Source organism: Myotis nattereri (assembly GCF_964212035.1).
Source record: "Myotis nattereri genome assembly, chromosome: 15".
Classification (NCBI taxonomy): Eukaryota; Metazoa; Chordata; class Mammalia; order Chiroptera; family Vespertilionidae; genus Myotis; species Myotis nattereri.
The window spans coordinates 18,565,070-18,588,144 of NC_138090.1; the positions used below are offsets into that span (position 1 = coordinate 18,565,070).

General features: G+C 44.5%; 1 protein-coding gene across 2 annotated transcripts in view; it reads right to left on the reverse strand.

Moving 5' to 3' along the window:
- Window positions 1–22,843, reverse strand: part of WDR59 (WD repeat domain 59) — a 69,162-nt gene extending 46,319 nt beyond the window's left edge. For both annotated transcript variants that reach the window (XM_081108088.1, XM_081108087.1), the window contains exons 1-8: window positions 22,698–22,843; window positions 17,100–17,149; window positions 14,817–14,952; window positions 11,649–11,734; window positions 10,538–10,618; window positions 8,022–8,059; window positions 5,431–5,519; window positions 1,402–1,518 (exon numbers count right to left, since the gene is read on the reverse strand). In XM_081108088.1, the coding sequence (XP_080964214.1) occupies window positions 1,402–1,518; window positions 5,431–5,519; window positions 8,022–8,059; window positions 10,538–10,618; window positions 11,649–11,734; window positions 14,817–14,952; window positions 17,100–17,149; window positions 22,698–22,751 (651 nt within the window). In that variant the 5' untranslated portion in view covers window positions 22,752–22,843. The remainder of the gene's footprint in view (window positions 1–1,401; window positions 1,519–5,430; window positions 5,520–8,021; window positions 8,060–10,537; window positions 10,619–11,648; window positions 11,735–14,816; window positions 14,953–17,099; window positions 17,150–22,697) is intronic.
- Between the last annotated feature and the right edge of the window lie 232 nt (window positions 22,844–23,075).

Below are 23,075 nucleotides of genomic sequence, written 5' to 3' on the forward strand. Positions count from 1 at the left end.
GCATATAAGCATAACCAATGGACACAAGCCACTGGGGGGTAGGGGAGGCCGGGGGAATGTCAAGGGGGGGCGGGGAGGGGGGAGGAGACATATGTAATACTCTTTGTAATACTTTGAGCAATAAAAAAAAAAAAGAAGCCCATGTTGGTAAAAAAAATAAAATAAAATAAAATGAAGAAACAAGAAAACCACTTCTGGCACAGAAACATCAAGTACAACCCTGGAGGTTTTACAAATCTCAAGAGAGTAGTTAACTTTCAAGCCTTAGTGTATGTATGGTTTTAGTTTTGCTAACCATACCAAAAAGACGAGCGTGCCTATGAAAATAAAGCAAAGCATTAAATTAATGATGCTGAATCACAAAATTGCTAAGCAAATTTTTGTGGTTAAATCTCTGACCTTCCAGGCAGAGACTTGACCACAAGGAGGAACTGTAGAGCGAGGCTGACTCCGTGCCCTGCATCCTTTTGAATAAGGGGGCACACACATCACATGCCACAGTCAGAGAAGAAAAACAAACAATAAGAAACACTACACTCTGAGATAAACCAAAAATAACAGAGTCACCCAAACACATGAACCTTGAGCATTTCTTGTAAGCTAAAGAATCTCTAATAAAACAACTCTGTTCCTGACTTCTGCTGTTTTTCCACCCCAGATAGACTAATGGTAAACTTGGTAACCTTAACACTTCTGTGGGCTCTTCTCCTTTCCTTATATGTCTGTTGTGCTTTTTCTTTGCTGAGCCAGTCCTGAAATCTGACTTCCTGGCAACTACTTTGTCAGTAAACTTCTTTTCCTTTCTAAATGCTTTTGTTTCTGACTTCCTTTCACAAGGGGAAAGGAACAAAGTCCAGGAGTCATCAGATACTAGAGGCCCGGTGCTAGAATTGGTGTATGGGTGGGGTCTGGCCAGCCCTCCCCAATGAGGGCTCATCAAGCCGGGCCGGCAAGGGGGAGGGGCCGCGGGCGGCTGCCAGCTGGCCCCACCCCAATTGGGGTGTTGGGGGCTGACTGAGGGCAGGGCCAGTCAGGGGGAGGAGCTGCGGGCAGTTGGCTGGCTGGCCCTGCCTCCGATTGGGGCGTTGGGGGCCAATTGGGAGTGGAGCCGGCCAGGAGGGGGAGGGCATCAATCAGGCTGGTTGGCTGCCCCAGTGAGCGTCATAGCCACTGGTTGTTTTGGTCATTCCGCCATTCTGGTCGCTGGGCTTTTATATACATAGATATGCTACCATATCACTCCTACTGGTCTACATAACCAGGTTTACTTGCTCAGCTGCCCAACAAGCACATGCACCCCTGAAACACACAGACTGCGCCAACATTCTGTAGCTTTCCTTCAGAAGAAAGTGTTGCCTCCCAAACACAGCTCCCCAACTTCCCCACTGGGGTACCACTCACCTTGACAGAATTATCTTGACTGGAGGTAGCAAGAATGTGCTCGCTGTCTGGGTGCCAGTCCAGGCCGTGGATTTTGGACAGATGGGCTGCTAGATATTCCACTGCTGTACTAGGTTTCTGCAAAAGACCAGCACATTGTATTGTCTATTTAGAAAAAACTCGAGTCTACCACATAGTCTGCAGGGTGATGAGCGGGGATACAAAAATGCTAGATACGGCCTCTATCTTTAAGAAACCACTTTGTTTGGTTTACAACCAACAACAACACTTATCCTGCTCTCCTTCACCCATGCTCTGCATATGGCTCTGGGAGCCTAATCTCTTTCCACTCCAGCCCCTGATAGGCTTTCATGAAGAATACGAGATAGTGGGGGCTTTTCCCCATTAGTATTATGGTCTGCAATTCTTGCTCCCCTTCCTCAGGATAACCCAAGAAGAGGGGCTGTGATGTCCAAACAGATCCAATGTCAATCCTGAAAACTTCCAATATATATGTGACCAAGACCCCAAAAAAGAATGAACACACATCACAAAAGAAAACACTACACAATTAATAAGCATATAAAAATAAACAAGCTCAAAAGGAAACCTCAAATAATACATAAAATATGTTTAAGCTATCAAATTAAAAGATACCTATAAATAATACTCAATGTAGAGTCTACATTTATCACTGCTGGTGTATATATAAAATACCAAAACCTTTGGGGGGGGGGGGCGGATTTGACAGATTTTATCAAGAGACTTAAAATTTTCCTTTCTCAAGGGAATATTCCAAATTCACAGAAAGCTTTAGATACAAAAGATGTTCATCTTGGAATTTCATGGAACACCAGAAAACCAGAAACAATACAAATAGTAATGGGGAATGATTAAAAATTTTTTTAAAAATATATTTTATTGATTTTTTACAGAGAGGAAGGGAGAGAGATAGAGAGTTAGAAACATCGATGGGAGAGAAACATCGATCAGCCGCCTCCTGCACACCTCCCACTGGGGATGTGCCCGCAACCCAGGTACATGCCCTTGACCGGAATCGAACCTGGGACCCTTCAGTCCGCAGGCCGACGCTCTATCCACTGAGCCAAACCAGTTTCGGCAGATTAAAATTTTTAAATCAATTCTAGTATAGCTTTCTGATACAATATGAAGCAGCCATTAAAAGTTATACTTAGAGCCTGGCCGGTGTTGCTCAGTGGTTGGGTGTCGGCCTATGAACCAGGAGGTCGAGGTTCGATTCCTGGTCAAAGCACATGCCTGGGTTGGGGGGTTCGATTCCTTGTGGGGAGCATGCAGGAGGCAGCCAATTAATGATCCTCTCTCATCACTGATGTTTCTATCTCTCCCTCCCTCTCCCTCCCTCTCTCCGAAAGCAATAAAAACTTTTTTTTTTAAGTTATACTTAGAGTGCTGGCTGGGGGACTCAGTTTCTTGCAGCAGCATCCTGTACACCAAAAGGCTGGGGGTTCAATTTCTGGTCAGGGCACATACCTAGGTTGTGGGTTTAATTCCCAGTCCAGGCACAAACGGGAGGCAACCAATCGATGTGTCTCTCTCACATCAATGTTTCTGTCTCTCCTATTCCCTTCCACTATCTCTAAATATCAATAGAAAAATATCCTTGGGTGAGGATTAACAACAAAATTTAATAAATAAATATTTCTAAAATAATTATACTTAGAGATTGTAACATGAGGAAAATGTAATGTTAAGTGAAAAAAGTATATATAACTACATATATGATATGATAAACCATGAAAAATGAAGAAGGAAATAAAATATCAAAATGTTAGCATTTGTCTCTGGGTAATAGGACTATGAATGATTATTTTCTTTTTATATGTGCTCTAAAGAGCATGTATTAGTGCAGTCTCCAGAACTAGCCTCCCTGGGTTAAAATCCTAGTAACAAACTGTGCCTACGTTTACTCATCTGCAGAACAGGGATCACAATAGTACCTACTTTAAAGGCTAGTTATAAAGAGAAATAAACCAATACACATAAAGTTCTTTTTTTAAAAAAAATATATTCCATTGACTCCCCACAGAGAGGAAGGGAGAGAGATAGAGAGCCAGAAACATCGATGAGAGAGAAACATCAATCAGCCAATCAGCCGCCTCCTGCACATCCCCGACTGGGGATGCGCCCACAACCAAGGCGCATGCCCCCTACCGGAATCGAACCTAGGACCCCCAGTCCACAGGCCGACGCTCCATCCACCGAGCCAAACCGGCTCCGGATACACATAAAGTTCTTAGAACAATGCCTGTGCATCAGAAATGCTTAGTAAACATAAGTATTATCCGTCACACTGATAATACACTCCAACCTCACCACTGATACTGCACTTTTTTAAGCCTCTGAGGCTGGCTGCCATCAGTGCTGCTCTGACACTAGAAGTGCCAGAGAAATAAAACCAACCAGCTTTACAATCCATCTCAGCAGAAGTCTTAAGTTATTAATAGCCAAAAATAAAGTTAAAACCCCTTAAACCAAATAGATAAAAGGCTTGCTGGGGGAAGTCAGGGTTATTAGTGGACCAATCAAAAGACTAGGAAGGAACAGTTTGGCTGTATGTACTTCAAGATAAGGCACACAGGCTGGTGCCATTTGGGGCTCAGCCCATCTGGTTTTCCAGATGACCTAATAAACTTACAATTCTTTATTTAAAAAAAAAATAAGGAACACAGGTACTGTTTTGGCAGAGATCTTGGCTAAATACCAAAGTGTTTCTTTTGCCTATGACTCTGAAAGCATTCTATAGCAAATAGGGATTCACTACAATTAACTTAACCACACATTTCATTTAAACTATTCACTATATGTAAATGCTATGCTAGTGACAAAAAGAATAAACCCAGTCACCACTTTAAGAAATAAAGAGGGTGGAAGAATGACTACTACCAGACTGGACTAAAGGGACAGAGACAAAAACATACGGAAGATACACCTGTCCAACCTCTATTTATAAAATCTCCTTCTCCCCTAAGAGCTACGAAGGCTGAAAGCTTCAGCCAGCACATGACTTCCCCAGCAGTCCTGGCAGCCAATCCAGCAGACCCCCAATCTCTGCTTCATTCCCTCTCCGCTGTGCAACTATAAGGCCTTACTTCCTGCTAAGAGGGAAGGGAGCAGGGCAGCCAGAAGCAAAACTGAGACTTTCCAGGCAACACCAGAGTTGGGACAGACCCTGAACAAGTTTCAGGAAAACTCAAAGTAGGTGCTCCCCCAAAGGCTGAGGATCTCCAGCCTCGGGCTTCACAGAGCAGGAAGTGGTGTTTAGACCCCAGATCTTACAGGAGCGTTATTGCCCAATCCTCTGGCAGTTAGATACCAGGGAGGCCCTCTCCCTGCATCATTACTGTCCCTCATGTCAACATACCAAACGTTCTACGTGCTTTCCATTACAACAGCAGTCAAGGACCCCACACCGCTTCCTGCTTGTCAGTTACAGGAGCTGTTGAAGGGAAAATATATGGTCTGCAGGCTCTTTTGGGGCTGATGAGATAGCTAAGCCTAAGGGAAGATTTGTGTAACTGAGTACCCCACATCTCAGTCATTTACACCAGAGATATCCAGGATGGTATACATCCTAGAACAAATAGTTTTTGCTTTACAATCTGGGGCAGTTGACCATCCTAGAATAGTGTTGGGTCTCCCAGGCTTGACCTCCTCAATGATACACTTACTATTATTATCAACTTGACTTTAAAGATAAAGAAATGGAGGCTTAGAGATGTTCAGTGACTCATCTGATATCATACTTAGGAGACAGCAAAATGGGACTCTAACTTCAGAGTCCAAGTTCATTGTCTTAACCACTGATCATATGCCTCACTTCCCTACCTTCCTTCAACGCCAGTTTGATCAGGAAGCAAAAGATCATCCGGTACTGTGGTCTGAAAATGGCAATTTACCACACTGCACAGGCACGCTAGACTCTCAGACGAGCCTTGCTACTCACAACATCCTCGTCCTACCCTCTGGGAGGGATTAAAGGACAACTGGGGAAAAAGAGAGATTACTCACCCGCTTGTCCCATATCCGTACATCCCCATCGTGGCTGGTGGCAAGGCAATTAGCATTTTTCTTATTCCATTTGACCTGTGAGGCACCCGCTGCAAAGAAAAATCAGGGTAGAAAGCTGCTGACCTCAACACCTTTGGAATCAGAGGACAGCATACCCAGGGGAGCTGGATAATGAGCTCTGGTTAAAATAAGCACAGAATCCTTCAAGTTTCTATACATGCACCAACTCCACCATAAAGAGAAAATAAAGCCAAAAAATAAATGAATTAAATAACACATGGGAACAGGATCAGAGTCACCTGAAAACTTCACTCGGGGGAAAAAAATCTACAGGTTACCTCTGAGCAACATCAGCAGCATCTACAGGTTACTGCTCTGAGCAGTTTCTTAGAGAGCAGACATTGAACGTGGCTCTGCTGGTTGGTAACTGACTCATCACACAACCTGGCTCTTCATCACCTCAATGACCAGGATTGCACTCCCAACCTCAATGCCTGCTCCTTCCCTGTTTTCTTTCCTTCTTTCTTTCCTTCCTCCCTTCCATCCTTCCCTCCTTCCTTCCTTCCTTCCTTCCTTCCTTCCTTCCTTCCTTCCTTCCTTCCTTCTTTCTTCCTTTCTTCTTTTTTGGAGGGACAGTGTTGGCAAAACAAAGCTCGGATGAAAAAGAAGCTCTAGTGTTGCCCATTCTGCCCTCAGAGGGTTGTGTGCACCCCTCCACCACCCCATCAGTGGTCAGACACGGCCACTGGCCCTGCACTGAGTCAGGGAGAGGGAACACCCAGGCACTGTGTGGACTCAGGCCTTCCCCACTCTGCAAACACAAAGAACAACCACAAAAGACCTACTACTTAAGAGAGGAGGCACACTGTAAGGCGGCAGAAGAGGCTGAGAAATGGGAAAAACGGGCACAGCAGCAATGATAGCTGACTCTTAAAAATAATCAAGTTATGCCGAAACCGGTTTGGCTCAGTGGATAGAGCGTCGGCCTGCGGACTGAAAGGTCCCAGGTTCGATTCCGGTCAAGGGCATGTACCTTGGTTGCGGGCACATCCCCAGTGGGAGGTGTGCAGGAGGCAGCTGATCGATGTTTCTCTCTCAGCGATGTTTCTAACTCTCTATCTCTCTCCCTTCCTCTCTGTAAAAAATCAATAAAATATATTTAAAAAAATAAAATAAAATAAAAATAATAATAATCAAGTTAAGTTAAACCAGAACCAAACAATGGCCCTCCTTCCCACCTCTTTTTGTTCTTGCTTAGATAACACATGATATTTCTGCTTTGACATCTCTCCCTTTGGGTGGGTGTTTATTATTGGGGATACCATAGTAGATCCAGGGCTTTGAAGAGCAAGAAGTCTGGAGAAAAGCAAGGACTTAGAATCTAACAGGAAATAGAGATAAGGCCCAGAGTTATCCTTGCTTGGTTTTGGTGAGGATATTTTTTGTTTTTGTTTTTTTTCTTGAGACACAGGGCATCTTAAGTCACCTAAGAATAAGTGGTGAAGACCCGGGTTTTCTGTAAGAAAGCGTATCAGCTAGAGAATGAGTAAGAAGAGCCCGCTCCATCTCCTCGTGACAGGACCTTGATGCCAAAAGATAATCCTGATGATTAGGCTTCATCCCTGTGAGTAAGGTTTACCAGTTCTACACCCAAGTTTGACTCTCAGGAACTGGTGCGAACCCTCCACAAGAGCCCAGTGCAGAATCTCAACAATAGTTCATTCCAACTGAGCAATGAAAACAGGTAGATCAGATTTCAAAGACGCAGCGCCTCCATATTAAATGAAACCATGGGGACACAATCAGCATCATCTAGAATGTGGGGAAACCACAGGACAAACAACCTGGTTTCTTCAATAAACAAACTGCAGAAAAAGAAATACAAACCAAAAAAGGAAAAGGAGAAGAATTCTACCAATTAATAAAGATGAGAAGTATATCAACCATTTGCAAGTATGGACTTTACTTGGATTTCGATTCAAATAATTGTAAAAAAAAAAAAAAAAAGTAGAAAGAGAGACAGACAGACTGCTGGGGAAATTTGAATACTACTCAAGTGTATGATGATAATAAAAAGCTATTGTTAATATTTTTAGGTATATCGACAGTATATAATTATGTCTTTTAAAGGATTCTTTTCTTGTAAAAAATACTTAATGAAATATTTGTTGATGAAATGAAAGAATACCTGGGATTTGCTTCAAAATAATCCCAAAGAGGATAGGGTGGGCGGTGGGACAGTGAGTAGAGGTAAAGATGAAATAAGACTGGCAGTATGTTGACAATTGTGGCTGCTGGATGATGAACACAAAGTACTTCACTTTATGCTATTTTTATACACATTTAAAATTCTCCGCAATAAAAAGTTTAAAAACAAATCAATTTGGTTCCTGTCCTTGCATTCTGAAATAAGTTGCTGACTACAACTCAATAGTCCTGACTAACTTCTAAGAGCAACCTGAAGCAAGTCCTTTGCAATATGGGCCTTAAAATTCCACCTAGCCACAACAAAACATGGGGTGTGGACAGTCAGTGTGAGAGAAAGAATGGAAGGAATAGAATAAAGACAAACAGAAGGAATATACACTCACCTACAGCAGACAGTGCAATGGTAGGCTTCCTTGTGTCTCTGAAATATAAAAGTCAGAAATCAAATGCCCAATTCATATGCCACCACCCACCTGGTGCTTTTCACCCTCTGCACATATATCTTCACTTTCCTTTCAGTAGGTTCTTGGAGATCAGTGGGAATGTGAGAGCCTTAAAAAGAATATAAAGAGCCCTAGCTGGTTTGGCTCAGTGGCTAGAGCGTCAGCCTTCGGATGAAGGGTCCTGGGATCGATTTCAGTCAAGGGCACATACCTTGGTTGCAGGCTTGATCCCTGGCCCTGGTCAGGGCACATGGGGGAGGCAACCAATCAATGTGTCTCTCTCACACTGATGTTTCTCTCTGTCTCTCCCCCTCCCTTCCACTCTCTCTAAAAATCAATGGGAAAATATCCTCCAGTGAGGATTAACAACAACAACAAAACACACACACAAAAAAGAGCACAGCATGGCCTGGGTGACCCCAATGTAGGAGCAGAAAAAGCCAAAAGAATACCTTCCTGGTGTCATTTCTCCTAATGGAACAAGGGGACAGTCATGGAGGGGTAACTCTGCAAGAACCTTACCAAAGCATTTCAAAGGTAAAGTAAAAAACTACTCTGGGTGTTCACGACAGCCAAGAGGTGGAAGCACCCAAGTGTCCATCGACTGATCAGTGGATAAATGTGATATTTACATACAGTGGGATAGTATTAGGCCTTAGAAAGGAAGGAGAGCCTGTCACATGCTGCAACATGGATGAACCCTGAGGACATTACACTAAGTGAAATAAGTCAATCACAAAAGGTAGAAGACAGGCCAGGTATTGTGATATGACAGGTCTGACGGACCAGTGAAAGGGATTCTTAGGGAGCAAGGGTGTATACGGCTGACGTCAGCGGCATTCCCTGCAGGTTAGCACTTCAAGGTGTTTGAAGCTCTCTTTTTTTAAATTGAATTTATGGGGGTGACATTGGTTCACAAAACCATATAGGTTTTAAGCGTACAACTCTGAAAAACATCATCTGCACACTGCATTGTACAGTCTACCTTTCAATGTAAAATATCACAAAGCCACTGCCGTTTGGGAGCAGAGCAGCCCAGGGAGGGCAAAAAGTGGACCATCTCCCGGACTCTACAGGCTATACCCACTAGTTAGTCACCTCTGTTATGGTAAAGAGAACTTCGCTTTACAAATGGAGAGCGGAAGTGACATTTATTAAGAACTTACACAATAGCCGAAACCGGTTTGGCTCAGTGGATAGAGCGTCGGCCTGCGGACTGAAAGGTCCCGGGTTCGATTCCAGTCAGGGGCATGTACCTGGGTTGTGGGCACATCCCCAGCAGGAGATGTGCAGGAGGTAGCTGATCGATGTTTCTCTCTCATCGATGTTTCTAACTCTCTATCCCTCTCCTTTCCTCTCTGTAAAAACTCAATAAAATATATTAAAAAAAAAAAAAAGAACTTACACAATAATGTGGTGAAGGCCTTGGGGGGGATGGGCATGGATCCAGGGTGGAGGAGGTCAATGGGGTGGGTGGGGGAAGAGGACATCTGTAATACTTTCAACAATAAACTTTAAAAAAAAAAAAAAAGAACTTACAAAGTGCTCTGGCCAGTGTGGCTCAGTTGGTTGGAGCATCAGCCTGTACACAAAGGGGTGGTGGGTTTGAATCCCAGTCAGGGCACATACCCAGGTTGAGGGTTCGATCCCCAGTCAGGGCATGTGTGGGAGGCAACCCATCAATGTTTCTCTCTCTCTCCTCCTTCTCCTCCTTCTCCTCCTCCTCTTCCTCTCTCACACACACACTATTCCTCAAAAAAAGTAATTGAAAAATATATATATATAAAAAGAACTTACAAGGCATCAGGCCTGGGCCGGGTGCTCCTTACCCCATGAAGAGTATCTCTACCAGGTGGCGCTCAGCTACCCTCACAGATGGGGAACTGAAGCCTCCCAAAGAACAAGTAAAGAGCTGAGCAGATGTGTCCTGTAGCACTGCCTGCAGGAGCAGCTGTGTGTCTGTGCCCATCAAAATTCCCCCGCCATCACCTGCCACTTCAGTAAACTTCAGCCTGACTTCCAAATGCCACAGAATCTCCTTAGCTGCCGAAGACCATTTTGCAAACCACTGTGACAGGACTGAGTGCAGAGAAGTAAGGCCCCTGGGGACAACGAGTGACTGACAGTGAACAGCACCCCCACTTCCTTAGCCCTCGGGGTGGGATGCCTCTGAGAAGGGAGTTTTACACTAGCACCTCGCAGCCCCGGTAAGACTGAGCCTCACCGGTTCACAGTGGTACACGGTGGATAGTGCACCCTCTCTTTGTGGCCTTCCCCATCCTGTCTCTTCTCCATCCCCTACCGCACTTCTTTCAACTCCTAAATAATGTATCTGCAAAGTATCCCTGTCTCAGGGTCTGCCTTCCAGGGGGCACCAAACTAAGATGCCTGATCTCTAAAATGAAGCTATCAAATCACGCCACAACCACGTGGCTATGCCTCTTCATTGTTCTTACTTGATATCCCAAATGTAGATGTAGGTGTCCACAGAGCTGGTAACGAGGAGATCCGGTTCAAACACTGCCCAGTCCAAGTCGCTGGGAACACAGAATAATAAAGAGAGAGAAAATTCAGAATCTGGTTCCAAAGCAGTGGCAGATTTAGTCTCTGGTGGTTTTGAAAGTCACTGTTAATGGGCTTCTTAACACGGTTTAGGCTGGGCATCTCCAACGGTCTTTGGGAATGAATAAGACTTAACTGAGCTCGGAAAGAAACATTCAGGTCCTTCCCTGTCATCTCCAGCTATCTTACACGTGCTCCGGAACAGAAATGGAGTATTTCAACTTAAAACACACATGCACGCACGCACGCACACATGCAGGCACAGACTGTACAGATAAAACAAGGAAAATTTTTGACTTTTCACTTTTGAATCAGACTCCACTACAGGGACAGTGAGTAAACCCAACGTCCCTTAGCAGTGGCAAGCTGCCATGTTACCAGCAGGCCTCTGGTCCCCTACTCGTGCCCTCGCGTCTAGAAAGGCGGTTACTACGTGAACAGTTAGCAGAGGCAGGGGTCTAGCCTTTCCTATCACTTCCAAGTCCATTTCACCACTCCTGCACTCCCTGCTGCTACTTCCCAGAACAAGCTTTCTCCACCCAGAAACAGGGACCCAGGGAAGGGTGGCTCAGGGGACACTCCAGAGGCCACTGGAAGGCCATCAGTGGAAGGGAACTGCGTGTCTGGACGATGGACTGCGAGGCAGGAGCTCTATGTGGTGACTCACATCTGCTGGAGAAAGGGCACAGGCTGCTCCCGGATGTCTCTATTCCTGGCCACCGCCGACTATGACCTGAGGGATTATGGCATAACTTCCCCTCCTGTGTTAAAGTCAGCTCTAATCCTTACTCTGAGCCTGTCTAAGTATTTTCTGGGATCAGGATTAATACCACATGAATGCTGGTTCCTAAACACCAGTGTTTTCCACTGTGAAAGTCATCACCTCAGTACAAGCTAGCGATCTAACAGCCACCCAGGGCCAACGCAACACAGAGAATCAAGCTGTGGGAGGAGGTGGGTGTTTTCATCTCACTCCCTAGGGAGCTGCAGAGGGCTGGTGCCTACCTGATTACACGAGTATGGCCCTGTAAGGTTGTGCCAACTTCCCCACAGCCGTCTTTCCACTTATAGAGGTCGACCCGTTGGTTACTCTGAAAAGAAAAAGGGAAAGAAGGCATCAGCATATACGCTCTCACCCCAGTCTGCTTAAGGCCAAGAAAGGGAAGCCATGTCAAAACCAACTTGCACGGCAAAGATCCTACAGACTGAGCATGTGAGTTAAGGGTACTGGAGATGGCCCCAGACCACTAGAGGAACCTCCTCCTTATTCTGAAGGTCACACACCCATTTCTCTCCACTGCTGGCACACCAGATATTTTTTAGCTCACTCTTCCCATTATCAAGTGCCTAGAGTCAACCTACCATGCTTTAAAAACACAGATGCACAAGAAAAAGAACAGAAACACATCAAAAGGGTGTCGGAGAAGGCAAAATTACACAAGACTCCTTAAAACAGGCCTATATCAAATTTATTTATTATTATTATACTAGAGGCCCGATGCATGAAATTCATGCAAGGGGCTTAGCCTTCGCAGCCCCTCACAGCCTCGGCCGGCCCTCACAGCCTGGGTTGACCTTCGCAGCCCTAGCTTCATCCAGAAGGTCATCCAGATGGCTGTTCTGCTGTTTGGTCTAATTAGCATATTAGCTCTTTATTATATAGGATTTTTTAATCCTTACCCGAGGATATTTTTTCCTTTTTTTTTTTTTTTTTTTTTTTTTACAGAGAGTGGAAAGGAGAGGGAAAGACTGAGAGAAACATCGATGTGAGAGAAACACATCGATTGGTTGCCTCCTGTAGGAGCCCTGACCAGGGCCTGGGCTGGGGAGGGACTTGCAACCAAGGTACATACTCTTGACCGGAATCAAACCCGGGACCCTTTTGGTCCACAGGCCAACGCTCTATCCACTGAGCCAAAGTGGCTACGGCTCAAATTTCTTAAAGACTTACACAGAACAACACAGAAAAATGGGCCAATAGAAACAATAGTTACAACAGGAAAAAAGAAGAAGAAAAAGGCTTTGATCAAACTATATTTCACTTAAAAACACAACAGACCGGCAAAGGCTTGTAAACTATCATGAGTTTATGAAACACACTGATAGTGAATAAAGGTTACTAATAGGCTGTTTAATAATATATAGATGACTGATTTTCATTTTAGTTCAGAGTCATACAGATGGATAACATTTCAAGATTTTTATACTGAAATGCCTGATTCCAATTCTAAATCGGTAAGATTCCTGTGAAAAGATTAGGATTCAAAATAGCTTCCTTGCGCGCTCCGTCGAAGAGGACGACCCCCCCACCCCCCCCCCAAGGAGAGGACCGGTCTTCGGTCAAGGGTATACGAGTAGCTGCGCTCCCCTGCTAGAACCTCCAAACAAGCTCTCAAAATAGCTTCCTATGGGACTAAGAGTGAAAAGAAATTCCCTTCATCTTACAATATTTCCTGACATTTCCAAAGGGTCTGCTCAATGAACTAGGAACGTTAACAGACAAGTCCTCTGGTCTTTCTCACCACACTATACACTGGGTGTCATCACCCATGTCTCATATATAGATGAGGCAACTGAGGCTTAATCAACTGATGCTCAAAAAAAAAAAAAAATCAATAAATTGAATTTCATTAAAACTTTTAGGTATCAAAGGACATTATCAAGAAAATGAAAAGGCACTGGCCAGGTATCTCAGTTGGTTGGAGCGTTGTCCCAATGTGCCAGGATTGCAGGTTCGATCCCCAGTTGGGGCACATATGGCAGTCAACCAATAAATGCATAAATAAGTGGAACAACAATCAATGTCTCTCTCTCACTATCTCTCTCTAGAATCAATCAATAAAATTTTTTTTCAAAAGAAAGTGAAAAGAATCTGCGGAAGTACAGTAAATATTTGCAAATCATATATCTGATGAGGGTCTAGAGTCAAAAGTATATAAAGAATTATTACAGCCCTGGCCAGTGTGGCTTAATTGAGTATCATCCCATGCACCAAAAGGTCGCCAGTTCAATTCCTGGACAGCGCACATGCCTGGGTTGCGGGCTTGATCTCGGTAGGGGGCATGCAGGAGGCAGCCAATCAATGTTTCTTTTTCTCTCCCTCTCCCTTCCTCTCTCTCTCAAAATCAAGAAAAATATTTTTTAAAAAGAACTATTACAATTCAAAAGCAAAAAGACAAACAACCCAATGCAAAAATGGGCAAAGAACTTGAATAAACATTTCTCCAAAAAAAGATATACAGATGGACAACAGGCCCATGAAAAGATGCTCAACATCATTAGTCATTAGGGAAATGCAAATCAAACCCACAGTGAGGTACCACTTTACCTAGTACACTAACTATAATTTTTTTTTTTAATTTAAATACGACAGGAAATAACTACTTTTGGTGACAATGTGGATAAAATGGAACCATTATGCATTGCTGGTGGGACTGTAGAACAGTTCAGCCACTGTAGAAAACAGTTTCATAGTCCCTCAAAAAGTTAAACACAGACTTACCACATGACCCTGCCATTCCACTCCTAGATACATATATACTAAAAAGAAGTGAGCCCAAGTGGTGTGGCTCAGTGGTTGAGCATCAACCTATGAACCAGGAGGTCACGGTTCGATTCCTGGTCAGGGCACATGTCCGGTTGCAGGCTCAATCCCCGGTAGGAGTTGTGAAAGAGGCAGCTGATCAATGATTCTCTCTCAGCATTGATGTTCCTATTTCTCTCCCTCTCCCTTCTTCTCTCTGAAATCAACTTTAAAAAAAGAAAAAAAAAGGAAGAACTCCTTCCTTTGAGTGAAGGGCACGTGGCATCTTCTGATCCCTCTGAAAGCACTGAAGGTCAACCACAGCGGAGCTCACTACTTCCCCCTCAAAACGGGTTTCAGCGTCACTGGCTAGCGACATTCCTGCTAATGAAAACAGGTTCTGATCACACAAGGAAATGGAGGCCATCTACCTGTTTCCCTTGCAAATCTGGATTCAATCCTTAGAAACACGAAGTCTGACACCTATGGTACCAATAAAACCTTTCATATACAGAACCTCTATCTTCCTTTTAGAACCACCCACACCTCTTTTCCGCCTGAGAAATGAGGGTTATATTCTCTTCCCTACATAAGACATACCCCTTCCAGCCCCAGACCACACATGTCATATGGTCCTTAAATAAACTCACCGAAGCTGCGAAGTAGTGTGCAAAGCTGTCATGAGGATTCCACTGCACAGCGCCAATGTCCCACTTGCTCTGGCGAGAGATCTTTCGGTGACCTTCGAAAGGGGCATCTAGATTAACGATGTATAGGAACCGGCGGCTAGGAGAACAACATATCATGATGACACTACAACAGCATTAGCATTAAGACAGAAAAGCACATTTAGAATTACATATGATTTGCGAGCAGTGCTCAAAAAACCCAGGTATACTGACCATTTATCTACTCTGAAAGGCATGCAAGTGCAGGAGTAACTAAGGTGGCTGTTAGACAAGCAGGAGCATCCCTATGAGTCTTCCTCTAGAGATCGTCTTCCCCACCACATCCATGAAAGTCTGACCTCTTCCCACCACACTCAGTCCAACCCTGCCCCTCTCCCAGCCTTTCCCAATGCCCCAGCGCGGACAGTCACTGCTTCTACATTACTCCCAATATGTGGTTTGCATTTTGACTGCAGCCTTTATCTCTGTTGCAGAACTACTACTGTTAAGGCTCTCATCCTGAACCAACTAAGTGTTTGGAGTATGGACCAAGTCTCGAATATCTTGATATGCCCAGAATCACTAAGGCGCAGTGTTTACCACGCTTTAACAAATGTGTGTTAAATTAAACACATCACTTATCACTTAGCCAAATATCCTGTAGAAAAATCTCAATTTCCCTTACAAGTCATCTACCTGAAAGGGAAACTAAATGAAATCTAACAGGAGGGGAAATAACAACAACAACAAATGATGAAAATAACATATTAAGTGTCAATAATGTTCAAGGTACCAATTAATATAAATGAAATGAGAACAGGGATGTCCTTTGCTCACTTATTTTTCCCTTTTTTTGCTGTGTAAATTAACATTTCAGCAGCTATCAGCTATCAATTCATTGTTAGCATTCCAAGCCCCTGGATATCAATGAATATAGGTGGGCTCAAAAATGAAGAAAAAGATTAATAGTCCCTATTCAGAAAAGATAGGAAATGGAAAGTTAAAATGACATGGAAAACTAGCAGAAACCCTAAGAGGGATAGTTAAGGGAAAAGAAGGAATGCATAGGTAGGACACAAATTCACAGAACTTCCGAAACTTCTAAAAAGTTGCTGCAGAACAAAGATCTAGAACCTCTGGCCAGCTGGCATCTTACTATTAGAACAAAAAAACAGGAAAAGGCTAAGAGCAAAACATATGAGATGCCTGTCAACAGGGGAGTTCAGAGACGTTCCAGAGCAAATACAGGACAAAAGATAAACATACGCATTTATCTTCATTCCCCTTTAAAGACCCATTAAAGTAAGAATCTATATATAATAATAAAAGCACAGCATGCTAATTAGACCGGACCTCCCTCCAGACCTCCTTCTGGACCACTTTCCAGACGAAGCCAGGGCTGCAAGGGAAGCCCAGGTCCTGGGTGCCAAAGGGAAACCAGTGCTGGCAGCCGGGGGAAGGAAGGCCTACTCTTGCACGGATTTCGTGCATCAGGCCTCTAGTATGTCTATAAGAAAGGCAGCTCTTACCTGGGAAAAGTTTAACTCTAGCTTTGGAGGAAAAAGAAAGGTCAAGTTTAGCTCATGGAAGACAATTGGGCTAGCTGGTTTGGCTCAGTGGATAGAGCACTGGCCTGCAAACTGAAGGGTCCCGGGTTCGATTCCGATCAAAGGCACTAGCCTGGGTTGCGGGCTCAATCCCCAGTGTGAGGGGTGCAGGAGATCAATGATTCTCTTCTCATTGATGTTTCTATCTCTCTCTCCCTCCCTCTCCCTTCTTCTCTGAAATCAATAAAAATTAAAAAAAAATTTTTTTTGCGCCAGAAGGCACTATAGAAATAAGGTAGTTCAATTTATTCATGATGAAATCCAATTCCTCCACAAGAAAACCAAGTCCAGGGAGGCAACTAAAATGCCATAATCAATGGCACTGCCAAATGAGAACCAGGATCCCCTCAATCCTAGTAACTACCTGTTAAACTATACCAGCTGGCATCCTTCTGAAGAGTCAGTGCAGTAAACAGAGAACTGCAATTCCAAGACCAGTCACTAAAATTTCAAAGGAATTTTATTGCTTACCTGTTAGAGCAGAGACAAAAATAACTGCAAATAATCCCTACCAGTCCCCCTGAGGTCAAAAGCATAGCAGAACTAAACCCTATGATCGTAACCCTTAAATACAAGAGTATTTTCTAATTTCCCAGAAACCTCTTAATTTTCTATCTGTTCCCAGAAGTCATGGCAGACAAACAGCAAGCTCACTCACCCAGAAAGCACTGCATGCTGCCCGAGACAGTCCACAGACATTGCCGTTGCCTGTAAGAGAGAAAACAGACTTAGTTCTGCTAGCAAAGGCAGCTCAGGTTGGAGAAGACAGGCAGGTAGTCAGTCACTGTGGGTTCTTCCTCTTCCCATGGCTAAGGCATTCCCCAGGTTTTATCCCTTTCTAGTTTTTATCCAAATCTCACATTCACTTTCCACAATAGGGCAGTTGTTGTCTGTTCCTTCAACACCAGGACTACTCACAACCAATACTGTCATATTCTAAACTGAGGAGACAGAAGTCCTAGAACCCTTGGAGAATCTGACTAACTTGGAGCAAAGAGAGCTACTCAGAGCCCCTTCCAAGCAAAACCTGACCTGGGACATCATCATCATCATCACACACACACACACACACACACACACACACACACACAGTACCCATGCCTTTGCAAAGGGCACAGATCCTCGAAGCTGAATGGCAATGGTAATAGTCAAACACCAGCCCTACTGAATCCACAGTCATATTGTTGTTGTGATACCCAGTGTCCACTTAACCTGTGGTTTCTAGTACCATTTTCACTACTTTCTCATTCCCAGGTCTCCCAATTCCTAGGAAGCATCATCTTTTCAGGATCCAATGTCTAATTCCCAAGAGACCACACCCAATCATGTGGCTGCATTCAGGCCTGGTCGGTGTGGCTCAGTTGGTTGAGTGTCGTCCCATACACCAAGAGGTCACCTGTCTGATTCCTAGCCAGGGAACATGCCAGAGTCTTGAGCTCATCCCTAGTAGGGGGCATACAGGAAGCAGATGAATGATGTTTCTCTCATTGATGTTCCTATCTCTCTCTCCCTCTCCCTTCCTCTCTCTCAATAAAAACATTTTAAAAAATGGCTCCATTCAGGCTAAAGCATGAGGCTGTTTTTAATCATGGCAGCTACAGCCCTAAATTCTCTTATTTGGACAAGTTCAACTCCTGCTGCATTTTCAGGGCATTATCTGAATCAGTTTGTGCCACTGTTTAGTTATTTAATGCTCTAAGTTACTTCTAGAAACCATCAAGAGAGAGTCCACATGCTGCTGCTACACTCACAAATCACCAGAAATTCTCTTCCTCACTCTCACTGGTCTCATTAATGGGTTTCTCCCACTCGAACACCCTCATGAAATATGTCATAGGTAATATTGGGGCAAGAAGCCAGAGTGCTCTCGCTGGAGGCTAAAAGTGTTTATTATGCATCCTTCATTCCACTAGAGTCATGAGCAGAAAAAAAGCCCTACTGGAAAGGCAGGCAGTGAAATGAGATGTCATTTCAGAACTCTACTGTGTAATTTATAGATTAAAGGTATGAAAGAAAGATGGGGCCTCCAACCATCTCCCTCTCCCCCTCCCTCCCTTCCTCTCTCTCTAAAAGTCATCAACAACAACAAATATATTTATGTGTATGTGTGTATATATATATGTGTGTGTGTATATATATATATATATATATATATATATATATATATAGTTTTTAAAAATCACCTTAAAGGAAAAAAAAAAGGAACAAAAATCACCTTGATATTTATCATAGCTTTAATCATAATTGCCAAAAAATGGAAAACACAAATTATGATCTATCTATACACTGGAATACTACTGGGCAATAAAAAGGAAGAGACTAAATAATATGTTCAAAACATGAGTAAATCTCAAAAGCACTAGGTTAAGTGAAAGAAGCCATACTCAAAAGGTAACACACTGGCCCTGGCCAGTTTGGCTCAGTGGAAAGAGCGTGACCCCAGGACTGAAGGGTTCTGGGTTTGATTCCGGTCAAGGGCATGTACCTCGGTTGCAGGCTCCATCCCAGACCCTGATTGGGGTGCATGCGGGAGGCAACCAATCGATGTTTCTCTCTCTCTCTCTCTCTGTCTTTCCCCCTCCCTTCCACTCTCTCTAAAAATCAATGGAAAAATATCCTCGGATGAGGATTAAAAAAAGGTAACACACTGTATGTTCCATTTGTTACATATGTCACATCAGCAAGCTACCAGAGGATGGGAGTAAGGAAAGGAGGCTGGCTACAAAGGGGCATGAGGGAGTTTTTTAGAGTAATAAAAATGTTCTATATTTTAATTAGAGTAACTACAGGACTACATAGATTTGTCAAAACTCATCAAATTGTACACATGGGAGGTAAATTTTATTGTACATTAATTATACCTTAATAAACCTGGATTTTTAGAAGTCACTCTAGCTATTTGGAGGAAGTATTAGATGAGGGGGGAAAAGCTGGGGTGCAAGGAGAGAAGTCCCCGAGTATGTCCAACTACTTTGGACATCCTGAGTTTGAGCTATCTCACAGGTGCTGAAGTAGAGCCATTCAGCAGAGAGTTGAGTTCTTTGAGTCCAAAGTTCCTATCATCGTACAAAAATCATATCCTGTAGTTTTTTTTTAATTTATTTTTACTATTGAGTTAGAGACCTGTTAACATTCCACCACCTTACCTCTCTTTGAGAGTGGAAACTATCCAATCTCCACTACACTTTCCAATACCATAGCCAATAGTCACAAGTGGTTATTTAAATGGCAATTAATGAAAATTTAATTAAAAATACAGTATCTCAGTTACACTAGCCTCACTGCAGGTGTTCAATGGCTACATTTCCATCATCACTGGATGGTGTTGCCCTAGAAGATTATATCTAAATTTTCTTATAGTGCTAACATTCATTGATTTCAGGGACCACTTCGGAGTAGCTGCCAAGTAGCACAGGTTCTTCACTATTCACTGGTGACAGTAACATTTCAAGGCACTGTTTTACAAAGTGGATGATGCCTGCATAAGCTGTTAAAGAGCTTCACCTATCCGGCTGGGGTTTTTCACTGAAAAACCTAACAGCTTTAATTTTTTTTTTAATATATTTTATTGATTTTTTACAGAGAGGAAGGGAGAGAGAGAGAGAGAGAGAGTCAGAAACATCGATGAGAGAGAAACATCGACCAGTCGCCTCCCGCACATCCCCCACTGGGGATGTGCCCGCAACCCAGGTACATGCCCTTGACCGGAATCGAACCTGGGACCCTTCAGTCCGCAGGCCGACGCTCTATCCACTGAGCCAAACCGGTTTCGGCAGCTTTAATTTTTTTAATGAACTTTTAAAGAGGAGGGGTTTTAAAAAGCTTATTGTTTGGGCTTTCTTTTCCGAAAGACAATATTAAGAGTTTCAACTTTTTGTTTCTACATTGATGAAATAGTTCATGAAATAGGTTCCTACCCCTCCTAATTAACACCAGATTCAACCACAAAACCATGCTAAGTCATGCTAAGATGCACCCTTCCAACTGAATAGAAAAATCAGAAAGAACAGAAACTCCCACAAGGTAGTTAAATTACCCAATTTACTTTGTCTTCTTACTTTGACAGTGGCTGTTTCGGATTAATTATTTGATACTACTTCATAGCATCCTAATATATGTGTCAGCACTCTCTCTCTGTAGGTCTCTTCAATTACATTTCTATAGAGAAGCAGGGGTGAGACTGCCTGGGTTTCTCTGAGAATTAAAGGGTTTACAGGTTAGCAGCTTCCAAATTAGCAGGTTCAGAGGTACCATAGATGATTTTGCTCTTAGTCCCCAGTGAAAGCAATTAACAATATGGATAACAGGAATATGGTTTTTTCCGAGTCTGGCACCTCCCTTGGGAGAGCAGACACCATGCTGACAGTGCTAAGTGGTTCAGGATCCTTTCATCAGGATGCGGCTACTCAAATTCTCCATGGGAACTGTGCACCAGAGAGCACCAAAGAGCAAATTGGTGGGTGGCTCCTTCAGAAATTGTCTTTATGGAAAAATGGGATGGGGTTTTAGAAAGAAGAAACCATATCATCCCTTGTTATAATCCATTTTCCCTTCAGAATAAATCACCTGAGTATCAACACAGTGCCAGGCACAGTGTGCACCTGGCCACAAGAGCTCAATAAATCCTTGCTGAATAAATGAGTGACTTGAAAGCCCGGCACACAAAAGGTATTCCAGAAATCTATATATATAAAACCCTAATATGCAAATAAACAGCAGAACTAACAACTGGTCACTATAATGTGCACTGACCACCAGGGGGCACGTGTGGAACATGGCGGGTGTGGGCCACGGCAGGATGGTGGAGCAGGTGAGCAGAGATGCCAGACTAAGGCGGGGTGCCAGTCACTGTCATCAGGGTGAGCCTCTGGTGGTTACTGAAAATTCTTTTCTCCCGTGTGCTGCGGTCCCACCCGGCACTAGCACCTGCTGCCTGCGTTGGCCCTGCTCATACCCATGCTGGCACCGGCCCCAATCGCTCCTCACCATCAGCGTGTGGGAGCAGTGGTGGCGGGAGCAGGGCTGCCAGGAGCAGGGCTGCCAGCAGGCAGGGGACTGGGGGCCATAGCGGGAAGGGGCCAGGCAGGAGCGTGAAGAATGGGCCGAGACCTGCCCCTGTCCTCACCGCAGCCTTATGACCCACAGTTCCTTTCAAGGTGCACGAATTTATGCACTGGGCCCCTAGTATGTGAATATCACCCAGACACAGTCCTGGTGCTAAGGAAGGGGTGGGTGGGTATGATATTTACTGAGGAACAACTGTATGATAGGCTCATACAGTATGCAGGGTAGTGTAATGAGGCCAACAAGAGTTCCGGGGCCAGATACCTGACTGAGTTCAAATCCCAATGTGGCCACATAATGGGAGGCCTTAGTTAAGTCACAGGATCAGTCAAACCAGGATCAGCTTCCCCATTTGGAAAAAGGGGATAACATCTATGCATCATGTGTGGTTCTTTCATGAATTAATGACAGCACAGTCTGGCATATGGAAGACAGGAAATAGAAAAATGGTAAAAATCCCTAGTAAGGGCTAACATTCTTTGAGGCTTACCTGTGTGGCCTGTCACTGTGCCACACATTCTAACTGTATGACCTCCAAATTCTCATGCCAACCCTATTAGGTAGATACGATTCACACTTTCTCACAGGTGAGAATAGTGCGCAGAGGGTGATGACAGGCTAGGGACTGAGCTGGGTTCAACCCAGGCAATACGTGCAACGCACACTCCTATTCACTCACTATACGGGATTTTCCACTATTCGAGCATCAGCAACCATTTAAAAGTTTAGGCACTGAAACAGGCACTTTGCATGCCGGTTTTTTTTAAATGCATTCCACCCCAAAATCCTGTGAGGTGGGTTAAGTTCCATTGCCAAAGCTCAGAGTTCTGCGACTTGCCCAAAGTCACTAAGCGCGGCCCCCAGCCTCGAGGAGCAAACACCTAGTTCACCACCCTAGCCTTGGGGAGCCACCCCTCGTCACTCGCTTGTGCGCAATCTCTGCGCTTCGGCGTCCCAAGGCAGACCCCACTCCCCGTACCCCCGTGAGTAACCCCAAAACCGTGTTCGTGCCTGCCCTAACCGCCCGCTCACACTCTCAGGACTGACAGCTCCCGGTCACCGTCTAGCAAGCTCATCTCCACAACAGCGGCTGGAGGAGCCGCCCCGCCAACCCCGAGACGGACCCGGCAGCGTGGGGGAGGGGAACCGGGAGAGCGCATGCCCAGAAGGCTCCATTTGGCCCCCGGCTCACCTGGGAGTCGCGGAACTCCACCACCACGTTCTCGCTGCTCCATCGTGCCGCCATCTCCCACCCGGGTCGTCCCGGCCTCCAAATCCGCTTTCTCGGGTTCGGGGAGCCCCACGCAGCCCGCAAGTGAGCCCTGCCACGCCACGCCCCCCTCTGCCGAACTGCAAACCATTGGCTATTCCAAGCATTGACTCCGCCCCATCTTCCCGGTTCCTCCAATTGAGGCACTGCACCTACCGGAACAGGCACGCCCCCTCCACTTCCGTCACTCGGCCGAAATCACACAAGCACCTCGCGACTGCTGACACACGCCCCCTGCCGCAAGATCTGTTGGGAGTTGTAGTCCAAGGTCGGAAACTCTTGGGTAACCCGGGTAGATCT